At 35.4% G+C, this 24,551-nt stretch overlaps 1 protein-coding gene across 1 annotated transcript; it reads left to right on the forward strand.

The window, feature by feature from the left end:
- The first annotated feature begins 2,593 nt into the window (after nt 1-2,593).
- LOC129280897 (putative defense protein 3) lies at nt 2,594-24,305 on the forward strand. Its single transcript, XM_064112619.1, has 4 exons — nt 2,594-2,768; nt 14,491-14,746; nt 18,017-18,084; nt 23,376-24,305. The coding sequence occupies exons 1-4, from the start codon at nt 2,594-2,596 to the stop codon at nt 23,450-23,452; spliced, it is 576 nt and encodes a 191-aa protein (XP_063968689.1). The 3' UTR covers nt 23,453-24,305.
- Nucleotides 24,306-24,551: the final 246 nt, after the last annotated feature.

Here is a 24,551-nt window from a genome sequence, read left to right on the forward strand (position 1 = left end):
ACTGGCCAGTCCTGCTCTGCAAGGCAATAGTGATCATCCTCCTTAGATCGGACGTATCATCCTACTTAGATCTGCATTGCTCTCGTTACCAACTAGAACTAAGCTCTCCCCCCCAAAAAAAAAACACAAGAAAATAGAAGGGAAAGGGATGAGGGTGAAATATATTTTTTTCTGAATTATGTCAAACTCTATCACAAACTTGGATTTTTGTAATAAAAATGTCCAAATTTTGGCTTGTTCACTCGTACCTTTTTTTTTATAATTATTAATGACACGATACGTCAGATTGAGCCCCCTCAATTTTTTTTGCCTAATTACGCCGCTGGATAAGAACATTTTGAACAAGTCCAAAATATAGGAATGAGGAACCACAAACAGCTGTATCAATCATGAATTGACCTAATATCACAATGGCGTAATGAGTCAAAAAGTGTGAGGGTGCCAGATATGTCGTATTGGCAGAGTTCATAGAAAGTTACGAGTGAGCGAGCAGAAATTGCAACATTTTTATTACATTAATCAAATTTCGTGATACATTTTGACATGTAATATTCATAAAATAATATATTTCCTTCTCTCTGACTGTCCTTTTTTTCAAGGTCGGGATTTTTTTTCGGGGGGGGGGGGGGGGCAAGAGCCCCCAAGCCCCCATCTGTACCCCTCTGACATGACCTGTCGGAGTATCCAAAGACCTTATGCATGCATCATGCTGCCATTTTAGAGGCTGAAGCCATTGCCTATGCATGCGTTGGTGATCTCCAGCTGACGTATCTCTGACAACTCCGTTTGCGCGTATTTCTATAGCCTATGTGGGAGGGCGCTATGAGATTATGACGTCACATACATAATGTCTATAGGGACATAGCGTAATGTTTATTTGCTTAATGTTTATTCAGTTTAGTTCGATACGGCAATGATATCAGAAAAAGGAACCGTTCGTACAGCATATCCGTATGACATACATGTATTCGTAAAATTAGGCATCCTCTCTGGATTTCTACAGAGTGAGTCAGAAAAAAGTCCCATCAGTTATAAGTTTTCTTCTCTGAACTATGAGCATTTTATAATTGATTTACTTGATATGTCCTGATAGAGTCATTCTCTTCGCATATTTTGGTACCCTTTTCATCGATCATTTTATGCAGGACCGACAAAGAGGCAATCTCAAGAAGGTCGTCAATTCAGTTGCGCCAAGTTGCTGGGTGACGAATGAAACAAAAGTGCACAGATAGAAATTTAGATACCAGTACATCCTTCTACACACAGACATACACACGCACCTCCACACCCATACATACACCCACACAAACACACAACACATCACCTATCCCACATACACACCACCAACACCCACACACTCCTGTGAAGGGCTCAACATAATAGGTGACCGCTACCAAAGCAGACAAGCAATTTCGAAGGTATTATAGGAAGATTGTCCTTCATTATTGATTTGAATATGTATCGAATATGTTTTAAGGCTCAACATGAAAATTGTTAAACATAATTTTTCTGCATTTCGTATTTATATTTATTTATTAATATATTTATATTTGATTTGTAACTTTGTGTCTCACTGTAATTGTTCATATATGTGTTTGTAAAATTGAGAATGATCCAATATGTGTGGATTTTGATCAATAAATTTTGAAACTTGCGTGCACAGATCCATAAAATACCAAAATATGCATGAAGCAGGGGCGGATCCAGGATTTTCCAAAAGGGGGACACATTTTCCCTCGGAAAATTTTGACAAAAAAAGGGGTTTTAACCAAAACTTTAGGACATTACGGCCAAGAAAAAAAAAGGTTGACAAGCAAAAAAGTCTTTGCTTTCAGGGGGGGGGGGGGGGGGGCGCAAGTGACCAGACCCGTGACCGCCAAATATTTCACCCTCAATAAAATAAGAAGAGCAACAACAAAAATCAAGGAAAGGGAAATAGTGAAATGTTGTAGAATTTAATGAAAAGTTGTCAAAATTTTTCCAAGCATATATCTGGCCCCCTCATAATTCTTTTGGCTCAATACGCTACTGTCCTTTTGCATATAGATGTTATTCACCAGTTGTTCATTGTGCATCGTTTCACTAAGCCTTTTGTTATTTGGTTTAACGTTTTATGATTCAGAGATAATATGGCGAACACAGCCAAGTCAGCCATGTACAACGACAAAAGTTTTTCCTACCAATATACAACACAAAACTGCACTGTAACGGCCGGGAGCTTTCGACAACAATCATCTTCCACGCCCACTGATCATGGGAAGAAGGTGGAACAGACAAAAGTTTCCATAATCGTATGTGGATTTCGAGTCCTTAAGTCGGTCGATACCAAACAATTTAATCTGGAGAGGATTATTCGTGCAAGTTATTTATTACATATCTTTCATTCTTATGAAGTATTGTGATTATACACGGATTATAAAAATATTTATATTGATATCTGCAAACTACCGTAAGCTTTCATTAAGTGTCCGTCATCCTGAGCCAACGCCCCTTTTCATCCAGATAAACTACACCCTTTTCGAGCGTCTCTCAAGGATGTCTACTTTCCCCGCTTTGTCGATCTGTTTCATCCTCTGGTGCCTGTGCTTCTCCCATGTGGATTGCTACCCCCGCGGTACCCCGTGGACAGGCTGCTTTGACGGGAATCCCATCCACAAGACGAAGGAAAGCGAACCGTACAGTGCCCTACGATCCCCAGCCGGCCGCGACCAACCCGTTCACATTCACTACTGATTCCACCACCTACAAACCAGGCAAAAGTTTGAGAGGTAAAAGCTATAATTATCGTCTTTTTATTTTATTTTTTTTACAAGCGAAGCGCTAAAGATGGCCGGGGGGTGGCGTTCCCCCAATCTTTATAATACCCTCTAGATCTATTATTTTATTGAGAGAGAGAGAGACAGACACTAGACAGAAGGGAGGGGGATAAGAAAGTTATTAATCATTATTATTATAATTATTATTGCTGTTGTTGTTATATTATTATTATCATTCAAATTCTACGTCATTTTTTGTTATATTGCACCTTTTATCAAAATACCCTTGCGTCGCCTCTGGTCGGTGACCGTTATAGACGGTTGGAAAACCTCCGAAACAACATGATGTGCTAGACACTGTATTTAAAGGTCAATTCACAGTGAAAATTTTCACTGATAAAGTGACAAAATAATACAATTTCTTTGTCCGATAGTGCACAAAGCGGGGATGCAGGCAATACCGTTCCATATTTTATTTTTCTTTATTTTTTATTTTTTTTATATTTCTTATATTTATTTTATTTTATTTATTAATTTTTTTTTGAGGGGGGGATATACCATAACCCTAGCCTGTCAAAGCTTTTCTAAACGACCATGGTCGTATGCCTTATTCATTCCTATACAGTGCGTCCCAGAAAAAACGAAACCGAGATTTAGCGATGATTTATCATAACTTAATCAAAAATAAAATAGACAAATGACCTACCAATGTAAAGCTTAGAATCTCCTCTTTCATCTGATATTACTTAGATTATTCCTCATTCACGCATGAGTGAGCAAAAACAATTTGAAGGAAGGATACCAAAAAGAAATTTGGCGGGCTGTATCTGGGTATCAAAAAGAAAACCACATTTATAAAAAGTTCAATATCTGCTCTTTAATTTGATACCTCATTTACAGAAAATGGTCAAGAAATAACAAAGTTCTGGTTATTTGAAATAAAGCTTGAATTTCCATAATTTCATTAAATAAACTGTTTTCACCGGTTTCCCACAGAAGCTATCGCATGGTTAACAAAAGACTTAATGCATGGCTGACCGTAAACAAAACGGAGTGTCGAGTGAGTTTGAACGCTAGCCTGTAAAACCTCTTCATTTTATGAAATTATTGAAATTCAAGCCTTATTTCAAATAACCAGAACTTTCTTATTTCTTGACCATTTTCTGTAATTGAGATATCAAATTAAAGAGCAGATATTGAAATTTTAAGACATGTGGTTTTCTTTTTGAAATTCATATACCCCCCGCCAAATGAGTTTTTTGTATCCTTCCTTCAAATTGTTTTTGCTCACTCATGCGTGAAGGAGAAATAATCTAATTAATATCAGATAAAAGAGGAGATTCTAAGCTTTACATTGGTAGGTCATTTGTCTATTTTATTTGTGATTAAGTTATGATAAATCATCGCTAAATCTCGGTTTCGTTTTTTCTGGGACGCACTGTATAGACCTTCACCTTCATCTCTAAACTCAACGCTAGCTTTTTTTTTTTTTTTTTTTTTTTTAAACCCTTCCACAGGGGTCCTTTATTGAAATCACTATAATACATATATTTTGACAATACATGATTAAATAATTAACACAGTATATGACACACAAGTTGAATATGTACAATACAATATTCCATGAAATTGTCGTAACATTTGTATACAAAAAGCAAAATCAAAGTGCAAAGGAAAGAAAAAATCCATACAAAATATATATATATATATATATATATATATATATGTGTGTATTTTAGAATGATATCTGATATACTTAATGTAATAAAGTAAAAGATGACCACCTTTTTATGAATTTCTTCTCTTTCAGATTTGTTTTATATATATACTTTTCCGTACCATAATAAGATTTTATTTCAGACAAAATATGGTCGAAAACTGGAAGACAGTGTTTGCATTTTGCTGCAAAAATTTCTTTTCTAACGATTATAAAAATATAATTAAGAGCACCATTGTTGTTTCCGTAAAAACCGAATAGTTTATTCTGATTTGAAATTTTGATATTCAAATTGTTACGAGAAAACCAAATTTCGAGTTGAGACCATATTTCGTTTGTGTGGGCACAAGAACAAAAAATATGCATAATAGTTTCTTCATAATTATAACAAAAGGTACATAAGTTATGTGTAACAAATTTAAATCGTAACAAAGCATCTTTCATATAAATAATTCTATTCACTATTTTGAACTGAAACCATCTCATGTTGACATCTGCAGTTGAATAAAAAGGTATTTGATAGTAGAACCTCCATATCGTGTTGTCAAAGTCAAACGTCTGTTTCCATTTAATGAGACTTTTACAATCTTTCAACTTATACTTCAAAAAAATATTGTAAATGTGAGCACAACCTTTTTTTACTTTAATTATCAAAAATAGTGCTTCTGGAATAATAGGTTCCATAGCTTTTGGTATTACATGTTTATTGAAACCATATCGAATGGCGCTGCACAGGCCATGATATTGAAGAAAATTGACGTGTACATTGTATTTGCGTTGAAAATCAAAATACGAGAGAAATTTTCCATCTGTTCCCAAAATATCATTAACAAAACGCACCCCATTAGCACACCAAGACCTGAAAAATATTACATTATTATTCATTTTAATTTTTGGATTATTCCAAAGGGCTTGACATGCAACGTCATCAACAATAAGGCGGGAAATATCTGAAAAGGCCAACAATACCTGTGCCCAAAATGGGTTATTCATTGATATAGCAAGTGATTTATAATGCTCAGCCCCCATGAATAATTGAAAAGATGTATATGCTGCAGGCAAAAATGATTGAAACATGTGAAAAGTAAAATTTTCAGAACAAGAAATGAACCTTCTTATCCATGAAATTTTTAATGATTTGGAATGGATAAAAATATCAGTCATCCTAACACCACCCTCACTATACGGTTGACACATTTGTTTCCTACTTATTTTATCAGGTTTGCCTTCCCATATAAAGTCGTAAAAACATCGGTGAATATCATTCATAATTTCTAATTTTGGTTCTGGAAAAGATAAAAACAAGTAATTCAATTTCGGTATAAATATAGATTTAACAATGGTTACCCTCCCTAAGGGAGTCAAAGATCTTTTTCGCCATACCGCCATCTGACGTTTTATTTCTTTAAACTTTTCTTGATAATTGTAATCGACCATTTTTGATAGTTCAACTGAAAAGTCTATACCTAGGTACCTAAAATATCCTTCCGAAATCCAGTTCAGTTTGTACTCGTGTAAAATCTCTTTTTTGAAAGTTCTATTCTTCCCAATCCATATCACCTGGGTTTTAGTTATGTTAATTTTGAGGTTGGATATTTTTTCAAATTCATCAAGTGTATCAAGAGCACATTTTAAATCTTGTTCTGAACCATTGAGTGTCAAAAGGGTATCATCTGCATATTGTAACACTTTAAGTGTTTTCCCATTAATATGCATTCCCTCTAGTTTGTCTGAGTGTCGAATTAAAATACCAAGAATCTCACTGACTAACAAAAAAAGATAGGGAGATAAAGGATCTCCTTGACGACACCCTCTTCCTATATTAAACCTATTTGTACAATGTCCGTTAACTAACACACAAGAGGTTGCGTCTGCATATAACAATTTTATCCAGCTTTTAATGGATGGACCGAAGCGAAAAAAATCCAGGACATTGAAAAGAAAATTATGTGATACAGAATCGAAAGCTTTTTCAAAATCAACAACCAAAAGCATGCCAGCTATATCATGTAATTCACTGTAAAGTAATGTGTCATACAATAAACGAATGTTTTCACCTATGAAGCGACCATTCAAAAAACCAGTTTGGTTTTGATGAATTAAAAAAGACAGAACACCTTTGAGTCTGTTTGCTATACAACTGGACGCTATTTTATAGACAACATTTAATAGGGAGATAGGTCGCCAATTTCTTAACAAGTGTCTGGGTTTGTTTCCTTTCGGAATTAAAGTAATTATTCCCATTTTTTGTGAATTAGACATATGTCCTGAAAAATACGCATAATTTAATGATCTAACCAAAAAATGTTTAATATCTTCCCAAAAATAACGATAAAATTCTACGGTAAAACCATCCTGTCCGGGCGATTTACTATTTTTCATGAGCTTTAAAACGGAAAGGACCTCATCAACATTTAAAGGACCCTCCAATAAGGAAGACATTTTAGGGGACAACTTAGGAATACCAGGAAAATTTTATAATAATTCCAAGTTGCTTACGTTGGTTTCTTTTTCCGCATAAAGATTAGAGTAAAAATTAAATATTTCATTGATTATGTCACTTTGCATTTCTAAATTATCACCATTTTCAGTGGATAACTGACGTATTTCTTTATTAATGCAATTTTGTTTTTCTAAATTTAAAAAGAATTTAGAAGGCTTTTCACCAAACTCCATCCACTTAATCCGAGATCGAATCGCAATTCCTTCATTTGTTTTTAAACGGAATGTTTCCAGTTCTGATTTTGCTTTATCAATTTGATCCAAAATAGATATTTTATCGTCGGTGATCACCAGTTTTCTTTCCAGCTCTTCAATTTTCTTTTCTAAGTCTTTTTCTCTGTTTATATTTTGTTTTTTTACAAAGGAGGCATGTGATATTGCTTCTCGTATTATCATCATTAAAGTTTCGAAAAATAACTGATCGTTTATAGTGAATTCACAATCACCTACTATTCGATCATTTTCATCAAATTTTACTTCGTCTCTCGCATAAAATATAGTCGTATCTTTTATTACTTTTTTAATATTAGAAACAAATTCATCACTTTTCAATAGAGAATTGTTGAATTTCCAAAAACCAGGACCTCTTTTTATCTTATTCAAGTTGAGACTTAGACAAACTAAAGAATGATCTGTGCGATAACCTGAAAAAATGCGAACTTTCTGAACAAGTGAAAGAAGTTCCGAAGAAATTAAAAAGAAGTCTAATCTACTCTGTTTAAAGGGGGTGGATTGTCGCCATGTATAATATCTTTTGTCTGGGAAACAAACTCTCCAAGGGTCGCATAAATCCAAATCGGTTTTCATATTGTCCACTTGCTGTTTTGCTCGTGGGTTATTTACATGCAAGTAGTTATAGGTATCAAAGGTAAAATCTTGAACTAAATTCCAGTCTCCACAAATTACCGTATGTGGATTATCAAAGTCTATTATGGTTTGTTGGATCTCTGAAAAAAATATTGGATTATCTAAATTCGGGCCATACAACGATACGAGAGTAATATTATGTTCATACAGTAACATATCTAAAACGACAAAATTACCGATGTTATCTACTTTAAATCTATTTATATCAACAGGGAGGGTTTTCTTAAAAAGAATCGCTACCCCTCTGGAGTTGGATGTGTTAAAAGAAAAGAAACATTTACCTTCCCATTCCCTGCGGATTTCATTCTCTATTTCAGGAACAAAATGTGTATCTTGAATACAACAAATATCATATTTCTTTGATTTCAAGTAAAATAAAACATCTTGCCTTTTGCGGTTATCTCTTAGACCGCGACAGTTCATGGAAATAAAAGTGACATTACCCTGCGTCATACGCATAGTAAGAGAATAATACTAAAGAGGAAACACCTGCGGAAGATTTATTTTTTTGTACACAAACAATAACGACACAAACACAATACGACAAAAACATGACAAACTCACTTACACACAACAAAACACACAGACAGGTGGACGCCCTACAACGCATGGAGCCGAGTGACGAGCAGCGAGCAGCCAATCCACCTCCCTATTTCCGGATCAGTTTATGAAATGAATCCGAAAAAAAAGAAAAGCCCCAAATATAAGATCACTACTACCTATAGACTCAATCCTTTAAGAGGGCCTAAGATTGGAAATAATATAAAGGCCTATATTTCTTCTTTATTCTCGAAGGTTGCAAAAAGGAATATAATCTATGTCCATCTCGGACTATATAAAAAAAAAAAAGGTTCATGAAGTTTATAGATAAAGAGGGGAATCCCTTTTAAATGCAAATTCTCCAATGATTCATTTCATTAAGTAAACCTACGGCCAGTTTTTCAAAGACCTGACACAATAACAAATACAAGATTTCTGTAACAAATTATTATAAGCCAATCCGACTGAAGGACTTCAGAAGTTTATGACTGTTATTTTAAATTTGCCATTGTAACAAGTCTCATGAAACGGACCCCTAATTTTATAGCCGTAGTTCGAAAATTGTGCGAATGTACATGTATTTGTATCATACATGTTTTAGTCAGACTCATCATTAAACTAAATTTTACATGGTTTTTGTTGTTTGAAATGAGTGGTAAGATAATGGATACAGTAACATTGTATCGTACGAAAGTTAAATTCAGTGTTTACCCCTCTTTCTCTGATGTAGGGTCATATTCTCTCATATTTTGTAAATTTATGTGATTGATATCAGTTTAAAAAACAGACATAAAAATTATGACTTTCGGCCTTTTTGGTGTTTTCTGCACACCACCTCCTTTTAGGAATAATATTGATTCGAATACAACAAGAGTATGGAGGCTACAAGTATTTATAAAATAACTCAAGTATTCTTAAGACTATTTTGCCTACAGTACAGATGAGCTTTTAAGAAAAAAAAAGTTTCTATACACTTTATTTATTATCCAATTAATATCGTTTTCAACTCTAAAACAAAACATTTTGACACATTAGGCATGATTCCATAGATTATTATCAGCAATGTGGTTCCTCCAAAAGGATAAAGACCCTTCCTCCTCTACACATTCATTCATGAAATCATGTCACACAAAGGTAATGGGTCCATGATTATATTTCCATCTTTCAGTCAATATAAACTGAAATACCACAGTCCTAATACTCTATCTGGTTACATAATCAAAACTAACCTGGAGATTAATATGTTACAAAACCAGCAAAACCATGAGGGTTTCATACAACGATAAAATTCATAAAACAGTTATCATATAGTATCAATTATCATTATCAGGTTGATAGCAAGGGTATTTATTTCCTCTTTTCATGTTTTTAATCTGTTGTAAAGACAGTGATGTGTAAAACATCTTGGGTGAATTTGTATTATTTTGATTATTTCATTTGTGATACAAGAGGTTTTGTCATCAACTAAGATTTATTGAGGGATTGATAATATCCTTTTCAATTCTGAAAAATAACTTGTTGGTTCATAAAACATGATTCCTTAGATTTTTATCAGCAATGTGGTTCCCCAAAAGGATATAAAGACCCTCCTCTACACATTTATTTAATCATGGGCCCATCACAATATGTAACAGGTCCATGGTTATATTGAAAACTTTCAGTCAATATAAAGTGATTATTAGAAACAGCCTAAAAGTAAATACTCATTATAATCACAATGAGTTTTATAGACCATCACATGCATACAGGTCAATTTCGTATCATTACCGTTTAACGTGTATGTAAAAAAGCCGAGAGATAGACTTTTCCTTGGTCATTTATTCCTGTCGTGTTATGATACTTGCTATAATCACATTCATTATAGTCTATCTTGTTACATTACCTCACTGACATGAATGATATTATGTTTCAAAACAAGCAAAACAATGGAATTTCATACATAAAGATTCATACAATAATCCTCATATAAAAATCAATTATGATAATCTGGCTGACAGCAAGGGTATCTATTTCCTTTTTCATTGTTATGATCTATTGTAAAGAGTGATATATAAAATATCTTGTGTGTATTTGTATAATTTTGGTTATTTCATTTGTGACACAAGAGGCTTTGTCATAAACTCAGTTTTAATGAAGGATTGATAATATCGTTTTTAATTCTAAAACAAAACATTTTGACTCATAAGGCACGATTCCATAGATTCTTATCAGCAATTTGGTTCCCCAAAAGGATATAAAGACCCTTTCTTTTCTACACATTCATTCATGAAATCATGGACCCATCACATATAGGTAATGGGTCCATGATTATATTTACAACTTTCAGTCAATATAAACTGAATATTCCATTGCCTTAAACGGAAATACTTGTTTTATCACAATTCACATATAGACGAGTTTTGTAGACCATCACATAAGGTCAATTTTATATCACTACTATTTACGTGTTTATGAAAAAGGTGGAATGGATAGACCTTTCATTGGTTATTTTTCCTCTGTCTGAGGCATGACAATCTCAGTGACTGTAACTTATAATACACATACCTATACCCAACTCCATGGAGTTATTTCTCTGTGTTAGCTCCATGCTCACTCTTTACAAAATCCCTTTTCATTGAGAGGATAGGGGAGTAGTGTATAATTGTCTTTTCAACGAAGCAAAAAAAAAAAAAAAAAAAAAAAGAATAGCACACACATGAGTAAAACGAGACCATGACTTCCAACTCAGGTATCTTGAAAGACCTGATAAACACTTCGTGGACATATCGGCAGTGATGAAAAGTCACTCCAACGTTCTTATTATATTCATAATGTTTGCAATAATCGAAATCATTTGGCCTTCTATGACATTGCATAGTCTTCCATACTGATGGGTTATCCTGACGATTTCATATGGAACGTTTATACATATATAGCCATGATTTCCAAACATCGGGAAAATTAATTAGATAATGCTCGATATCATAATGATCAGTGTGAAAACTAAGATCTTTACTGTCTTCTGTTTATACTTTTTTGTCTAATCTTGTTAAAAGAAAAGTGTTGAAAATATCTTGAATGATTTGCGTCGCTTAGTTGTTGCACTTTGCGATAAGGAGGCTAGATGCCTTCTAGTCAGCTTTGATGATTTTCTTTAAATAACTGTTTGCAATTATTTTAGAAAACAAGTTTTCTTTTAATGATAACAATATGATTTAGTGATACATCATGCTCTACAATGCATCTTAACAGTATTATCTGGATATTACCTCCCTTTGTCTCAGAATGAGAAGATCATTTCATCACAAAATGATGATCGAGGTCTCGATATGCATGCAACTAAGAAGGCAAACTTCATCATCGACGAAAAATTTGATGTACAGAAGACAATCATTGGAGTCACTCATGATTATTAGGGTAGCAAATATGCTTTATACTTATGTTGTTGGTACGAAATCTGTAACATCACTATACCGTTATAAAGTAAATGACTAAGAATAAAAAATAATCATCTAAGTTCTTGGTTCAATTGCTTTCCTTGCGTTGAAAGGAACTGTGTCCTCATCTCACGTAAATGCTGATTTAATCAGTTCTTCTAAAAGATTTTTTTCCGGAATGATGAATAAACACATTTTTTTTAAATCCTTCTTTTTAAAATAAATCTTTTATCACATTCTCTTTAAAAGGCTGTCTGGTCAGTTGTAGATATCTGATTATAAGAGGTACAGTTATTAATATATCCATTCCGTTTAATTGCTATTCACTGCATTAAAAAAACCTGAGTACAAACAAGATCAAGCGAAAGTCACGATTATCATGTTGATCGCAAGTATGAAGGTTTTTTAAACATAAGTTCGTTGATGGTAACATAATTATTCGAGATCTGAAGGCATGCCGTCATCCATTCGAGAGGTTAATTTAAACATTAGAAGCATTCCTGATGAAATCTAAGGTAAGCTATTTTGCCGCTTATTTTCACCTAAAAGCAACGCTAGCTTGCTTTTATTTTGAAGATCTCCGATGTTTGTGCCCCGTTTGTGCCATTATCACTGATGAATCAATTTCAAAAGAAATAGTTTCCTTTCATAATTATTTTGAATACCAGTTCTCAGTGGATTCACCCAATAACTTTGTTTAAACGTCACGGTGACGATTTTCAGGATTTTCCAAAAGGGGGGCAAATTTTTGTGAGGAGATTTCGTCCGCGAAAAAATTTGACAAGCAAAAAAAAAATTAAAAAAAAGTTATTCAACCACAAATAAAGGATCTTGTACCAGAAAAAAAATCGACAAGCAAAAAAACAAAAAAAAAGTCTTCAAGTTCAAAAGAGGGGGCACATGTCTGTTTCCATTGCATACAAATCATCAATTCTGCTTCTCAAAGAAGGGGGGGGGCACGTCCCCTGGATAAGTTGTGACTCGTCAGGGAGGCAGTCTGTGTCCTGCCCCCCCTTAGGTACGCTAGTGGTGTCACTATAAAAAGGCGCTCGTAACCTTTTGTTCCAGTCATACATATTCAGTGAACCCCAACTCGACTTATTAAAGGAATGCTCCGGGCTGAAAATATTTATATCTAAATAAATAGAGTTAAATTCACAGAGCAAAATTATTCCTTAAAAATCCGATGACATATAGTGAAATTATTGAATTTTAAAGTTTATTATCATGAAAACTTTTATGTGCACGTTGTCATGAATATTCCTTAGATGGGCTGATGATGTCACATCCCCACTGTCCTTTTTCTTATGTTATTACATGAAATCATAATTGATTCGTTTTTTCATACATGTGTGAATGATACGTCTCCCTTGCAATGTAATAAGTTGCAGTAATAAGTATCTAATGCACTTAATCAGTTGTAATTCCAACAATTTTTAGTTCTTGAAGGAAAAAAAAATGAATAAACCTAATTTCATATGATAAGATACAAAAGAAAAAGTGGGGATGTGACATCATTTTGCTCATTGAATATTCATGAAGACATGCCTAGAACTGTTCCACTGGAATAATGCACATCTTTAAAATATCATAACTTTGCTATTTGTCATCAGATTTTGATGGAATTTTCAGCATTTTGCTCTGTGAATGTTACTCTATTTATTTAGATATAAATATTTCCATCCCCGAGCATCCCTTTAAGTAAAAAAATTAGCCATTATGACACCACAAAGTTTGATCAATGGCTTCACCACAAAGCATATTTACAGAACGAGAGTTGTGTAGGTAGCAGCACAATGCACAACCCCTCGAATATTTCTATGTCAAGGCTGGTTACGGTACAAAAGGGGCCATTGAAAAGTTTTGAGCCTAACACAGAAAGGATTGAGATACGAAGACCAAATTTGGGCCATAAAATCGTTCATATTTCTTTCTTCATTCTACCCACCATATTTCTTTGACATTGCAATATCTAGTCTTATGTGACAGGTTCCTAAATTTCTGTATCAGGTGTGTCATGAAAAAAAAATGGACAAACCCCGAGTATCGAGCTGTCACTCACGTTCCTTCAGCTGAAAGGCATGATCCCAGCTGCAGGGGCGGATCCAGGATTTTCCAAGGGAGGGGGCAAATTTTTCGGAGGAAAATTTTGACAAGCAAGCAAAAAAATGGATTTCAACCACAAATTAAGGATATTTTGTACCCGAAAAAAAATTTGACAAGCATAAAAACGGTCTTTTTACATTAAAAAATGTAATTTTGCTGCTCAAAAGGGGGATGGGCACGTGCCCCTAGATCCGCGCCTACCCAGCTGAGACTTTATTGGCACTCTTTGAGGGTAACCCATGCAGTTTACTGGAATTGTGACTATATGGATGAGACTTAGGTTTATGCATGATTATCCCCCCTGAGGCCAAGGAGCAGTAAAAATGGAAGCATCCGTTGCCATTGACCCCCAAAGAAAGTCAGTTATTGGTGGTGCATGCGGTGGGGGGGGGGGGGTGTTTCAGCTCCCCCACTTTTTGAGGAACCATTTATAAGAACGTAAATGACTATTAATTTGAGATTTCACCCCTTCCCCTACACACATTATAAGTAAGATAATTGCGAACATGTATGTCTCAAAGGTTGAACCATGGAGCTAACACACATGTGTGTATTTATTAACAACGGAATCTTGTTTTATTCTTAGTGAGCATTTCTGCTGACAATGGAACATACTTCGAGGGCTACTTTCTTCAGGCTCGGTCCGTCAGCACCGCAACACCCGTTGGTGCGTTTACCGGACTGCCGGCTCTCTCCCAATTCTTGCTGTGTGTCACACCAAGCGATTCTTCAACAGGGAAATACTCCTTTGATTCCGTAACACACACGGGTGAAGAACATAAGGAGGCCGCAACCTTCGTCTGGACAGCCCCCGAAAAATGCGTCGGGGACATTTCATTCATGTGAGTTCACGTGCGTGTCATGGATATAATACATGTTATAGTGTGTGAGGGTGTGCGTGCGTGTGTGTGTAGCAGTGTATTTGGGTTTGTAATGACCTACTTCTGGGGACATTTTCTTACCTTTTACCTATCAACTGGGGACGTCCTACACCCGAGGACGTCCCCGATCCAGAATAACCATGTCAATCTTCTTCTTTTCTTCACGTTCTTCTTCTTTTTATCCTTCTCATTCCATTACTACTACTTCTTCTTCTTCTTCTCCTCCTCCTCCTCCTTTTCTTCTTTTTCTTCTCCTTCTCCTTCTTTTTCTTTTTCTTCTTCTTCTTCTTCTCCATCTTCTTATTCTTCAGTTCTCCTTCTTCTTCATCATCTTCTTCTTCTTCAGTTCTCCTTCTTCTTCCTCTCCCTCTTCTTTTCTTCTTCTTCTGCTTTAGGTAAGAGAACAGCCCACTGTCTACGTTTTTGGTCGCAACCATTGCTTCATTATCTTTACAAGGCGAAATTAATGCGGTTTTGCGTATTAAAAAAAACAACAACGAAAGTGAAGATTCCGCTGGATGTGCACCGCCAGACAAGATATTTTATTCAGGAACATGAATATCATTACTCCGAAAGGGAGGACTCCATAGTAAAAAAAAATGTCGCGGAACTTTTTACATAGCACTTCGCTGAATCTCAAATTATACATGAATAAATTTTGATTGTTTCCATTAGAGATCCACTTATCGGAAATTGAAATGGATAAACACAACCCCAAAAAATGAAAAGGGAACGCTGTTACAGTAAAACAAAAAAAATGCGTAGTACATTCCTGTATGTTAACGATTGAACATGACAATTATTGTATAAAAGGGATTATTCAACGCTAAAGGTTTTATTATGAGTTATTTTTTTATAGAGAGATAGAGGAATACAAAGTGATGTTTAAAAGACACGTGACCTTCTTATCTATAGGACTTACAATTTTGCTCGCTCAGTCGCTCTTTTACAATTGAGCTGAAAGGCCTTTCTCTCTAAAAAAAAAAAAAAAAATCCAGTTTATCAATGTACACAAATTGATATCACAGACTAATTATACTCTGTAGGCCATGGTTATCTCATAGGAATGCACTTGCCATTTATAAGACACAATTAATGAGAAACAACAGTGTTTTATCGGTTAGCCCCGCCCCTTTAAATGTATCACGAAACATTAAAATCTACCCATCATGTCCTTATTATAAATTTCAAGTTTATACTATTGATTTCAAATCCAAACCCACTAGGATTACAATCAAAATAGTTATGAATAGGTAAAACGAATAAAAAAATTAAATCGCAACTTCAACGATTTCATGATACTTGAAATATCGCAGACGTAAATTTAAAGGTGAATGAAACCCTTGAAACCAGCTGAATCCATATCAAAGAGAAAAATCAAAGAAACATATTGTTGAAAGTTTGAGGAAGATTGAATGAATAATAAGAAAGTTATGAGCATTTGAATATTGAGATCACTAGTGCCATGTAGATCCTCCCATTGGCAATGCGACCAAGATCTGTGATATCACACACGTACAACTCCCTCATTACTTTAGTACTTATTTCACTTATATTCTCACTTTTATAGAGTCTATCACAAGGTGAGGTGTTCTCTTTATGAGATGACAAGTACAGAGGTTTCACAACATTATATCATTGATGAATCGTTTGTCATATGATTAGAATGAGCAAAAAGAGATGTTTTGGGGTATATTTTCAGTGTCCAAATGGGAGAGTTGTACGTGTGTGACATCACAGATCTTGGTCGCATTGCCAATGGGAGGATCTCCATAGCATTAGTGATCTCGACATTCAAATGCTCATAACTCTTTTATTGCTAGTCCTATTTTTCTCAAAGTTTTGTTGATCTTATTCTTTGATCTTTCTGCTTTCACAAAAGCTAACTTGCTCCAAGAGTTTCATTCTCCTTTAAATGATATTTGAGATTTATTGGGGTTTTATTGGGTTCACAAAATACAACAAAATACAAAGCAACTGAGCAGTGCCATTAGAATTTAGCTTTTAATTTTTCTATTTTCAAGTAAAAATTTTTTTGACATCGATAAGGCAAGGCGCCGATGTGCTGTGTATACGATCGAGTAGCGTTTTACGTGAATCATGTATGATTGTTTTTTAGCGGATAAATACTACCCTATAGGCACGTTTATGTTCGTGTTTCCATATACCCCCCCCCCCCCATCTGAAGGGTGATTTTTTTTATTTTGTTGAAATTACGAGAATTACATTGTTCTACTACCACTACTACTACTAATGCTACTGCTACTACTATTCCTACTACTATTATTTTGCAAATATGCTTCATAACTAAAATAGCCTACCCTTTGTGTATTTCTGGAAGATTCACAGGTATTAAGTGGACGTCCCATTAAAAGATTTGTCAGACGGGATTTTCCGACATGTCATGTTTTATCCCACAGTCACCGTAGGAACTCTGCTTCTCTGCCAATTTAAACCAGTTGTCAGATCTGACCATTTTTAAAAACGCCAAATATTAAAGGAGAATGAAACTCTTGGAGCAAGATAGCTTTTGTGAAAGCAGAAAAATCAAAGAATAAGATCAACAAAAGTTTGAGTAAAATAGGACTAGCAATAGAAGAGTTATGAGCATTTGAATGTCGAGATCACTAATGCTATGGAGATCCTCCCATTGGCAATGCGACCAAGATCTATGATGTCACAAATGAACAACTCTCCCCTTCCGGGACGCTGAAAATATACCCCAAAACGTCTCTTTTTGCTCATTCTAATCATATGACAAACGATTCATCAATGATGTAATGTTGTGAAACCTCTGTACTTGTCCTCTCATAAAGAAAACACCTAACCTTGTGATAGACTCTAGAAAAGTGAGAATATAAGTGAAATAAGTACTAAAGTAATGAGGGAGTTGTACGTGTGTGACATCACAGATCTTGGTCGCATTGCCAATAGGAGGATCTATACATGGCATTAGTGATCTAAATATTCAAATGCTCATAACTTTCTTATTATTCATTCAATCTTCCTCAAATTTTCAACAATATGTTTCTTTGATTTTTCTCTTTGATATGGATTTAGCTGGTTTCAAGGGTTTCATTCTCCTTTAAAGGTGAATTGAAATGAAAATACACCATAATTGAAACTTGAGTGGCTGGTCAGTGGAATCTCTTCAGAGTTAGTTAGCTATACTTATATCAATTGTGATGTGGTATTGATCGTATTTTTGTCTTGTCTAACACACTTTTGTAGAGGGTCAGTAGCCATAAAGCATTCAACGTTCTACACCGACATGACGTCATCCATAATCACGTGTAAAGGTGAGTGAAACCATGTACCCTATGCATGGTAAAACCTTTTCAACCGTTGATTATAAGCCGATTCATATTGTGATGCGTTCAAAGATATCCAGGGGTAAATTTGGTTTGGTGCCCTCTAAGGCATATCTAGAGATAGGGACATTGACTGTCTTTTGGTGATAGATATTTAGAATTTAGCCTCAATTTACAAAGTAGAATGGGCGGTATTTGAAAAAAAGAAGAGCATTTTACAGCAATTTTTGTGCTTTATGTGTACATATTAAAGGCCAAGTCCACCCCAGGAAAATGCTGACTTGAATAAATAGAGAAAAATTAAACTAGCATAGTGCTGAAAATTTCATCAAATCGGATGTAAAATAAAAAAAGTTATGACATTTTAAAGTTTCGCTTATTTTTTTCACAAAACAGTGGTATGCACAACTAGGTGAGTCAGTCGATGATGTCCATCACTCACTATTTCTTTTGTTTTTTATTGTTTGAATTATACAATAAAATTGTTTGAACTATACAATATTTCATTTTTTTATATGACAATAAGGACCAACTTGACTGAACCATATCATATTAAACAATGCTAATTCCACATGTTCAGGGAGGAATTAATCGTTGTATCACTTGAAAATGAGGAGAAAATTAGAATATTTCATATTTCATATAGTCAGTGGATGACATCATAGTCTCCTCATTTGCATACCAGCCAGGATATGCATAACTGTTTTGTGAAATTAAGCGAAACTTTAAAATGTCATAACTTTCTTATTTTACATCCGATTTTGATGAAATTTTCAGTGTTGTGCTTGTTGGATTTTTCTCTTTTTATTCAAACCAACTTTTTGTTGGGGTGGACTTTTCCTTTAAGTACTTCCTGCTTGACATTTGAAGAGCTAGAATATTAAAGGGTCGCAAGATATTTGTGCTTAATGGCTGGTAAAAAGGAAAACTTCAATTACTTGACATGTTTTAGAATTACGTATGAAGTGATAAAGTTAATGGGGTTGCAGAAAAGCTTAATCGAATTAAAGGAGTATACCAAGCAGTACTTTTTGAAAAATAAGTTGGGAAATGGTCACAAGAAAGCCCAAAAGCTTTGATTTCAAGTGGGCTACTTTAATTGTGTCAGTGCATCCCAATCACATCTGTTTTACCTCATGATTTTACTGATAGAAGGCGGTGCTGCACCATCCCGAGTTTGCTCAATCTCGAGATTTTAGCCCGATCAGCCCTCTTCGCGATTAATCTCGAGATTCAAGAAACCCCGTCTGCACCATCCCACGAAGAGCGATTCCTGCTCGAGCGAGGCAACAAGCCCGATATTACGAGCATGCGCACTTTCGGATCTTGGAGTTTCAACGGCCCGCGCTTTTGAATAACTTCCCGCGATATGCAAGCAATGTACTCCTTTCACTAGCACTTTCGCCGAATTCAACCGGTGTTATCCCGGGGGGGCCACTTACATTGACGAGTGGATACCATGCGCGACCAAAAAAACACGTAAAAAGGATGTCCTTTTCACGATAGGGCACGTTACGTACGTAACGTGATAAGGGTGTCAAAAACACAAAAATAATGAAAAAAGGGTGTCTATTTCGCTAGGAAAATTACGTGTTTAGGGTCGAATTTGCGGGAATGATAAAACAAAATCAAAATGTTTTATAAAGGATGTCCATTTTGCCCCAACACTTCGTGTTTAGAGTCCGATTTGCGCGAGGTGTAGAAAGTGGGGTCGTACTAAACCAAATAAGGTAAAGCCGACGACCGAAGGACCCGTAACAATAAAACATTTCTGTACTTGTTTAGGGGTTCATTTCAGGGAATATTTGCCAAGAGTATCGTTTTGTTTCCAATACTTGTTAATGGTAGGGTTTCACGCGCCAATACTTGTTAAGGGGTGCATTTTCAGAATATGGAAATTACGTGTTTAGGGTGCTTTTCGAGACCCCATGGTCGCGCATGGTATCCACTTGTGAATGGAAGTGGCCCCCCCGGGGGTGTTATGCAACAATCCTCTCAGCTCAGCGAGTGAAGAAGTGATGTATTCTTCGTTAAATATGATGGCGGAGTAGGAGGCAACGACAGAGAGAGAGAGAGGGAGAGAAGGAGGAAAGAAATGCTATTTGCTCACATTTTGCGAAGGAATAAGACAACACTGCTGTCAGTGTTGTTATTGAATATGACCATCGTCGATGAGCGCCTCCCCCTTCGGTCTGGTCTCTCCCCAAATCCATTCACTGGTGGGACACCATCGTTGCTTATGAACGCTATTCGCATGTATAAAGTTGACTTTCGCACGTGTTTATGTTTTGACCAAGGCGGAAGTGGAACGCGAACTGCATTATGGACTGACGTCATGAATAAATTACCCCGAGTCCAATCTCGAGTGCGTCTGCACCGACGAATTAGCGGGATAATTCGTAAAATAGCGCGCTATTTTGCAAATAAACCCGAGTTGACTTGGGATTGCAATCTCGAGATTAATCCTACGAACTAGCGCGATAATTGCGTCTGCACCGCCAACTATCTCGAGATTTTTCAGATCGGGATAATTTGCCGGATCAGAAATAGCGCGCTAATTTGAAACTTCGGGATGGTGCAGACGGCCCTAGAGTGTCATGATTGAGTATTCATTGTTCTTATTGTATAAACTATATTTCATTTCATTTATTTCCATTTCCAACATTTGCGTTATTTATGTTTAGTTCCATACATCTTGATACATAATCCATAAAAGAAAAGTAAAATTTTATGTACAATAATACAAACAGGCTATGAATGGAGGAGGTTAAAAGCCGAGCTTTTCTTGTAGAGTGCAGCCTCCTCTACAATATTCGTATAAACAGTATTAAAAAACACAAGCACAATATCGTGAAAATTTGAGCATAAATCCAGTTAAATATAGTTTTAAAAAGGGGGAACGAAAAAAAAAAAAACGAGATGATAAATGTTAAAAAGTCTCCAAATTCCTGTCCCGGCACTCAAAGCGAATCTCACGGATCAACAGGAAAACAAAAAGCGTTCAAAATTGAAATAGAAAGTTTGAGTGATGAAGAAATAAAATAACTGACGAGTATTCTGAAGAGACTTTTTAAAATTAAATATAAAATAATTATGGCTTGGGAATCTTTAATACTGTAGTATCAAGAGTGCCCTTAAGTCTAGGGCCTTCGAAAGTGATGGCAGTCGGTCATCTTTGAATGGGTTACCCTATAGTATACGATATGGACAAATTCCATGCCTCTGATTGGTCAAAACATCATCCATAATTCTTTCAAATTCTTCATAAAAAAAATCTACTGGACCTTTCATTCCACCAATCAACACTAATTAATTTCAAAAGTGCTGACTGATGTGCGATGTTCCTGTTCATGAATAAACGGTTCCATGATATTTCCTCTGGCGACAATTGCTTCGCTGTTTCATTCCACGCACTAATAGACCAGTTCGTAGTTACTTAAGGGACAATTTGGGTCAAATGACCTTTCATTTCTTTCATTATGATAGGCAGATTTCAAAGCAAGATATTGCGTAAGCATGCCTTACATAGCAGGATGAAGAAATTGAATGGACCAGGTGACTAGAATAGCACACCAATGAACACTTTATGAAGGTATTTGTTGCATTCCTATTTTGAATGCATATCATAGCATGTTGCACAATGTACTTATGGCAAACTGTGAAATACCAGTCGTTCGTGGACGCATTGTTATTTTTGTGTGGATGTACATGAAAAACACAATTCAAAAGAATATATGCATAATCAAGACATCAAATTTGGTGCTTATCTCATTAGATTTTAAACCACCATGTCACTTGAGTACAAATGACCTTCCTCTGATCATGCGCAGAATCTTTTGATCATGCGCAGAAAGGAACTACGAACTGGCTTATTATTGAATGACAAACTTCAATCCGGGATTTGACCCTTTCCTAGACATAACCCTAATCTAACATAAAGCCCTATTGCAAAACCCTAATCCCATAAAGGGTGTGTCTAAAAAAAGTAACCGAAGTTCATAGGTCAGCTATATAAAAAAAAAACAATTTATTCTTGTGATTTCTATTCTATACCTGAGTAAATCTAACTTCTGAAGGTTTCCATTGCGAAGAAGAATAGTGAGGTAGCTTTCACAGTACACCATGTATCTTTCTTGGACAAGAACACACTTGCCAAAACGTCGAGATTGGGTGGTCCTTTTGAGGACCAACACTTGCCCAAGAAAGATACACGGTGTACGGAGTAAATCTTCAACTTTAATTTGACACCTTTGTCACGGGTCACAGAATTATGGTCCATCGAAGGCGAAGGGTACAAAGCCCACTTTTTTCCCAGTTTTGGGTTTAAATTTAATGTACAAGCACGAAACCTTTTTTATTGTAAAGATTTTTGTTTCATCACAGTTTTCCTTTGAAAATGACAGTGAAATCCTATCCCATCTGTTAACGTTTCGTGAGGTACTGGCATTTACATATCAACTGCCTAGCTTCAATCTCTGTTGAACACGTCATTCACCCATAACTTTTTCGCCAACAACTTTAACATTTTCACAGTATACCTCATATTTGACGCTGCATGTCTTGCATTGCTCTTCTAACCATTGCGGGATTGTGACGAAGAACATTTATCCTATGCTAAACATGTGTCTGCGAGTCACCGATGATGTGCTGAGCCATAATTGCAGCTAAACACCAGTTATATAACATTAACCCGAAAAAAAGTTATAAGAAGGGTAATATTTCACTGAAATTTGCGGGGAAAATCTCCGATGAAACCAAAATCATACAAAGTTGGTATCGTGCTTGTACATTAAATCCCCAAAACATGGAAAAAGTGGGTTTTGTACCCTTTACTTTCGATGGACCATAACTCTGTATCCCGTGACAATTGTGACGCAAGGACGGTGTCAAATTTAAGTTGATGAGTTAATCAATTACAGGTATGTAGAAAAGAAATCACAAGAATAAATCATGCATTCTCCATACAACTGACCTTTGAACTTCGGTTACTTTTTTTTTTGAAACACCCTGTATGTCTAGAATCCCGGAGCAATCGTCGCCGGAGTCAATGTCGTGTCAGTCGTGTCACCGTATACATAATACATATACACATTGTTTCATTTATGCATATTGATGATAATATTAATGATACATCGGACCTTTTTAGTGCCAAATCATGCAGTCTTCATGGCGCTGTTCAAGATTATGAACCTGATGAAGAAAACGAAGAAGAAATGAAAAATAAATGATTCTCTGTTTCTAGGTGTTTGTCTTAAATATTCTTTGTAATCATTTTGCAGCGGGGTGCCTTCAAGCCAACATCGGTGTACTGGCCCTTTCTACAGTGGTTGCTCTGCTTTATAAGACAACAGAATAAGGATGGCATCACAAGGACCCAAGTACTTTGGCAAGGCCATAGTATTCTCCATCCAGGTGCCCTAAATATATACTCAATAGGAAGGGGTTCCTTGAATGCTCTAGTGCCCGATAAGGGTACCTCAGCTATTAAAAGCTGGGATAATAGTATACAGTCATGTAAATGTTGCATAATCATGACCATACTGGATAATCATACTGTATAATACATACATATATAGGTTGTACTCTCGAAAGAAAAAAAATATATATATAGGCCTACTATTTTTCATCTCATATGTTTTTTTACGTGTTCGATATCACTTTTCACTTCAATTTTTTCTCTATAGTTGTTTTGATTTATTATTTGTGATTAAAGTTTTGAATTAATAACCGAAGATTATTGCACTATTTGTCTGATTTTCCTTCCCCTTTCCTTTTGAGGCCTTTATCAATTTCAAGCTCTAAGCTTAAGATGAAGGTCTCCCACATTTCAAAATGTATTAATGTTGATATATGTATATATATATTTTTTTTCTGCTATTTTTTTAACAATAAAAAAAGAAAGAAATTTATCAGGTATAAGTATGTTTCAATTAGATTGTATATTATGCATATGTTATTAATTATATCATTTGCTTATTATGTTATGCTAAGAAAAAAAATGATTACACTTGTATATGCTTTTTTTGGAATGTGGAAATAAATAAATCAAAATCAAAATCAAAGATAAATGCCTGGAATACACCAATAAAATATAGAAGTAATATATTTTCAGTTCGACCTTTCATGAATTTATCTTTCAACATCATTATGATAATTGAAGCGCCAAGCCTTGAAATTAAATCTGGAATGATTAAAACGATGATAAAGAAGTATAAAGGTTACTGTCGTAATTGTAGTTACTGTAGTTACGTGTAGGCCTATCAGGGAGTTTTTATGTTTACTATATGGAGACCCGGGACGGAGGCACTCTCTCCAACCCATCGATTCCTTTGAAAATGCAATTGAAATCACCATGGAGAGCTGAGAGGCTTTTGCCGAAAGTTGGACTGGGACAGCAGATCATCCGAAGATTTGCACTGAAGAACAACAATTGCATGTAAGTCGTTGTCTGAGAG

The sequence above is a fragment of the Lytechinus pictus genome, chromosome 17, assembly GCF_037042905.1.
Source record: "Lytechinus pictus isolate F3 Inbred chromosome 17, Lp3.0, whole genome shotgun sequence".
NCBI classification, from domain to species: Eukaryota; Metazoa; Echinodermata; class Echinoidea; order Temnopleuroida; family Toxopneustidae; genus Lytechinus; species Lytechinus pictus.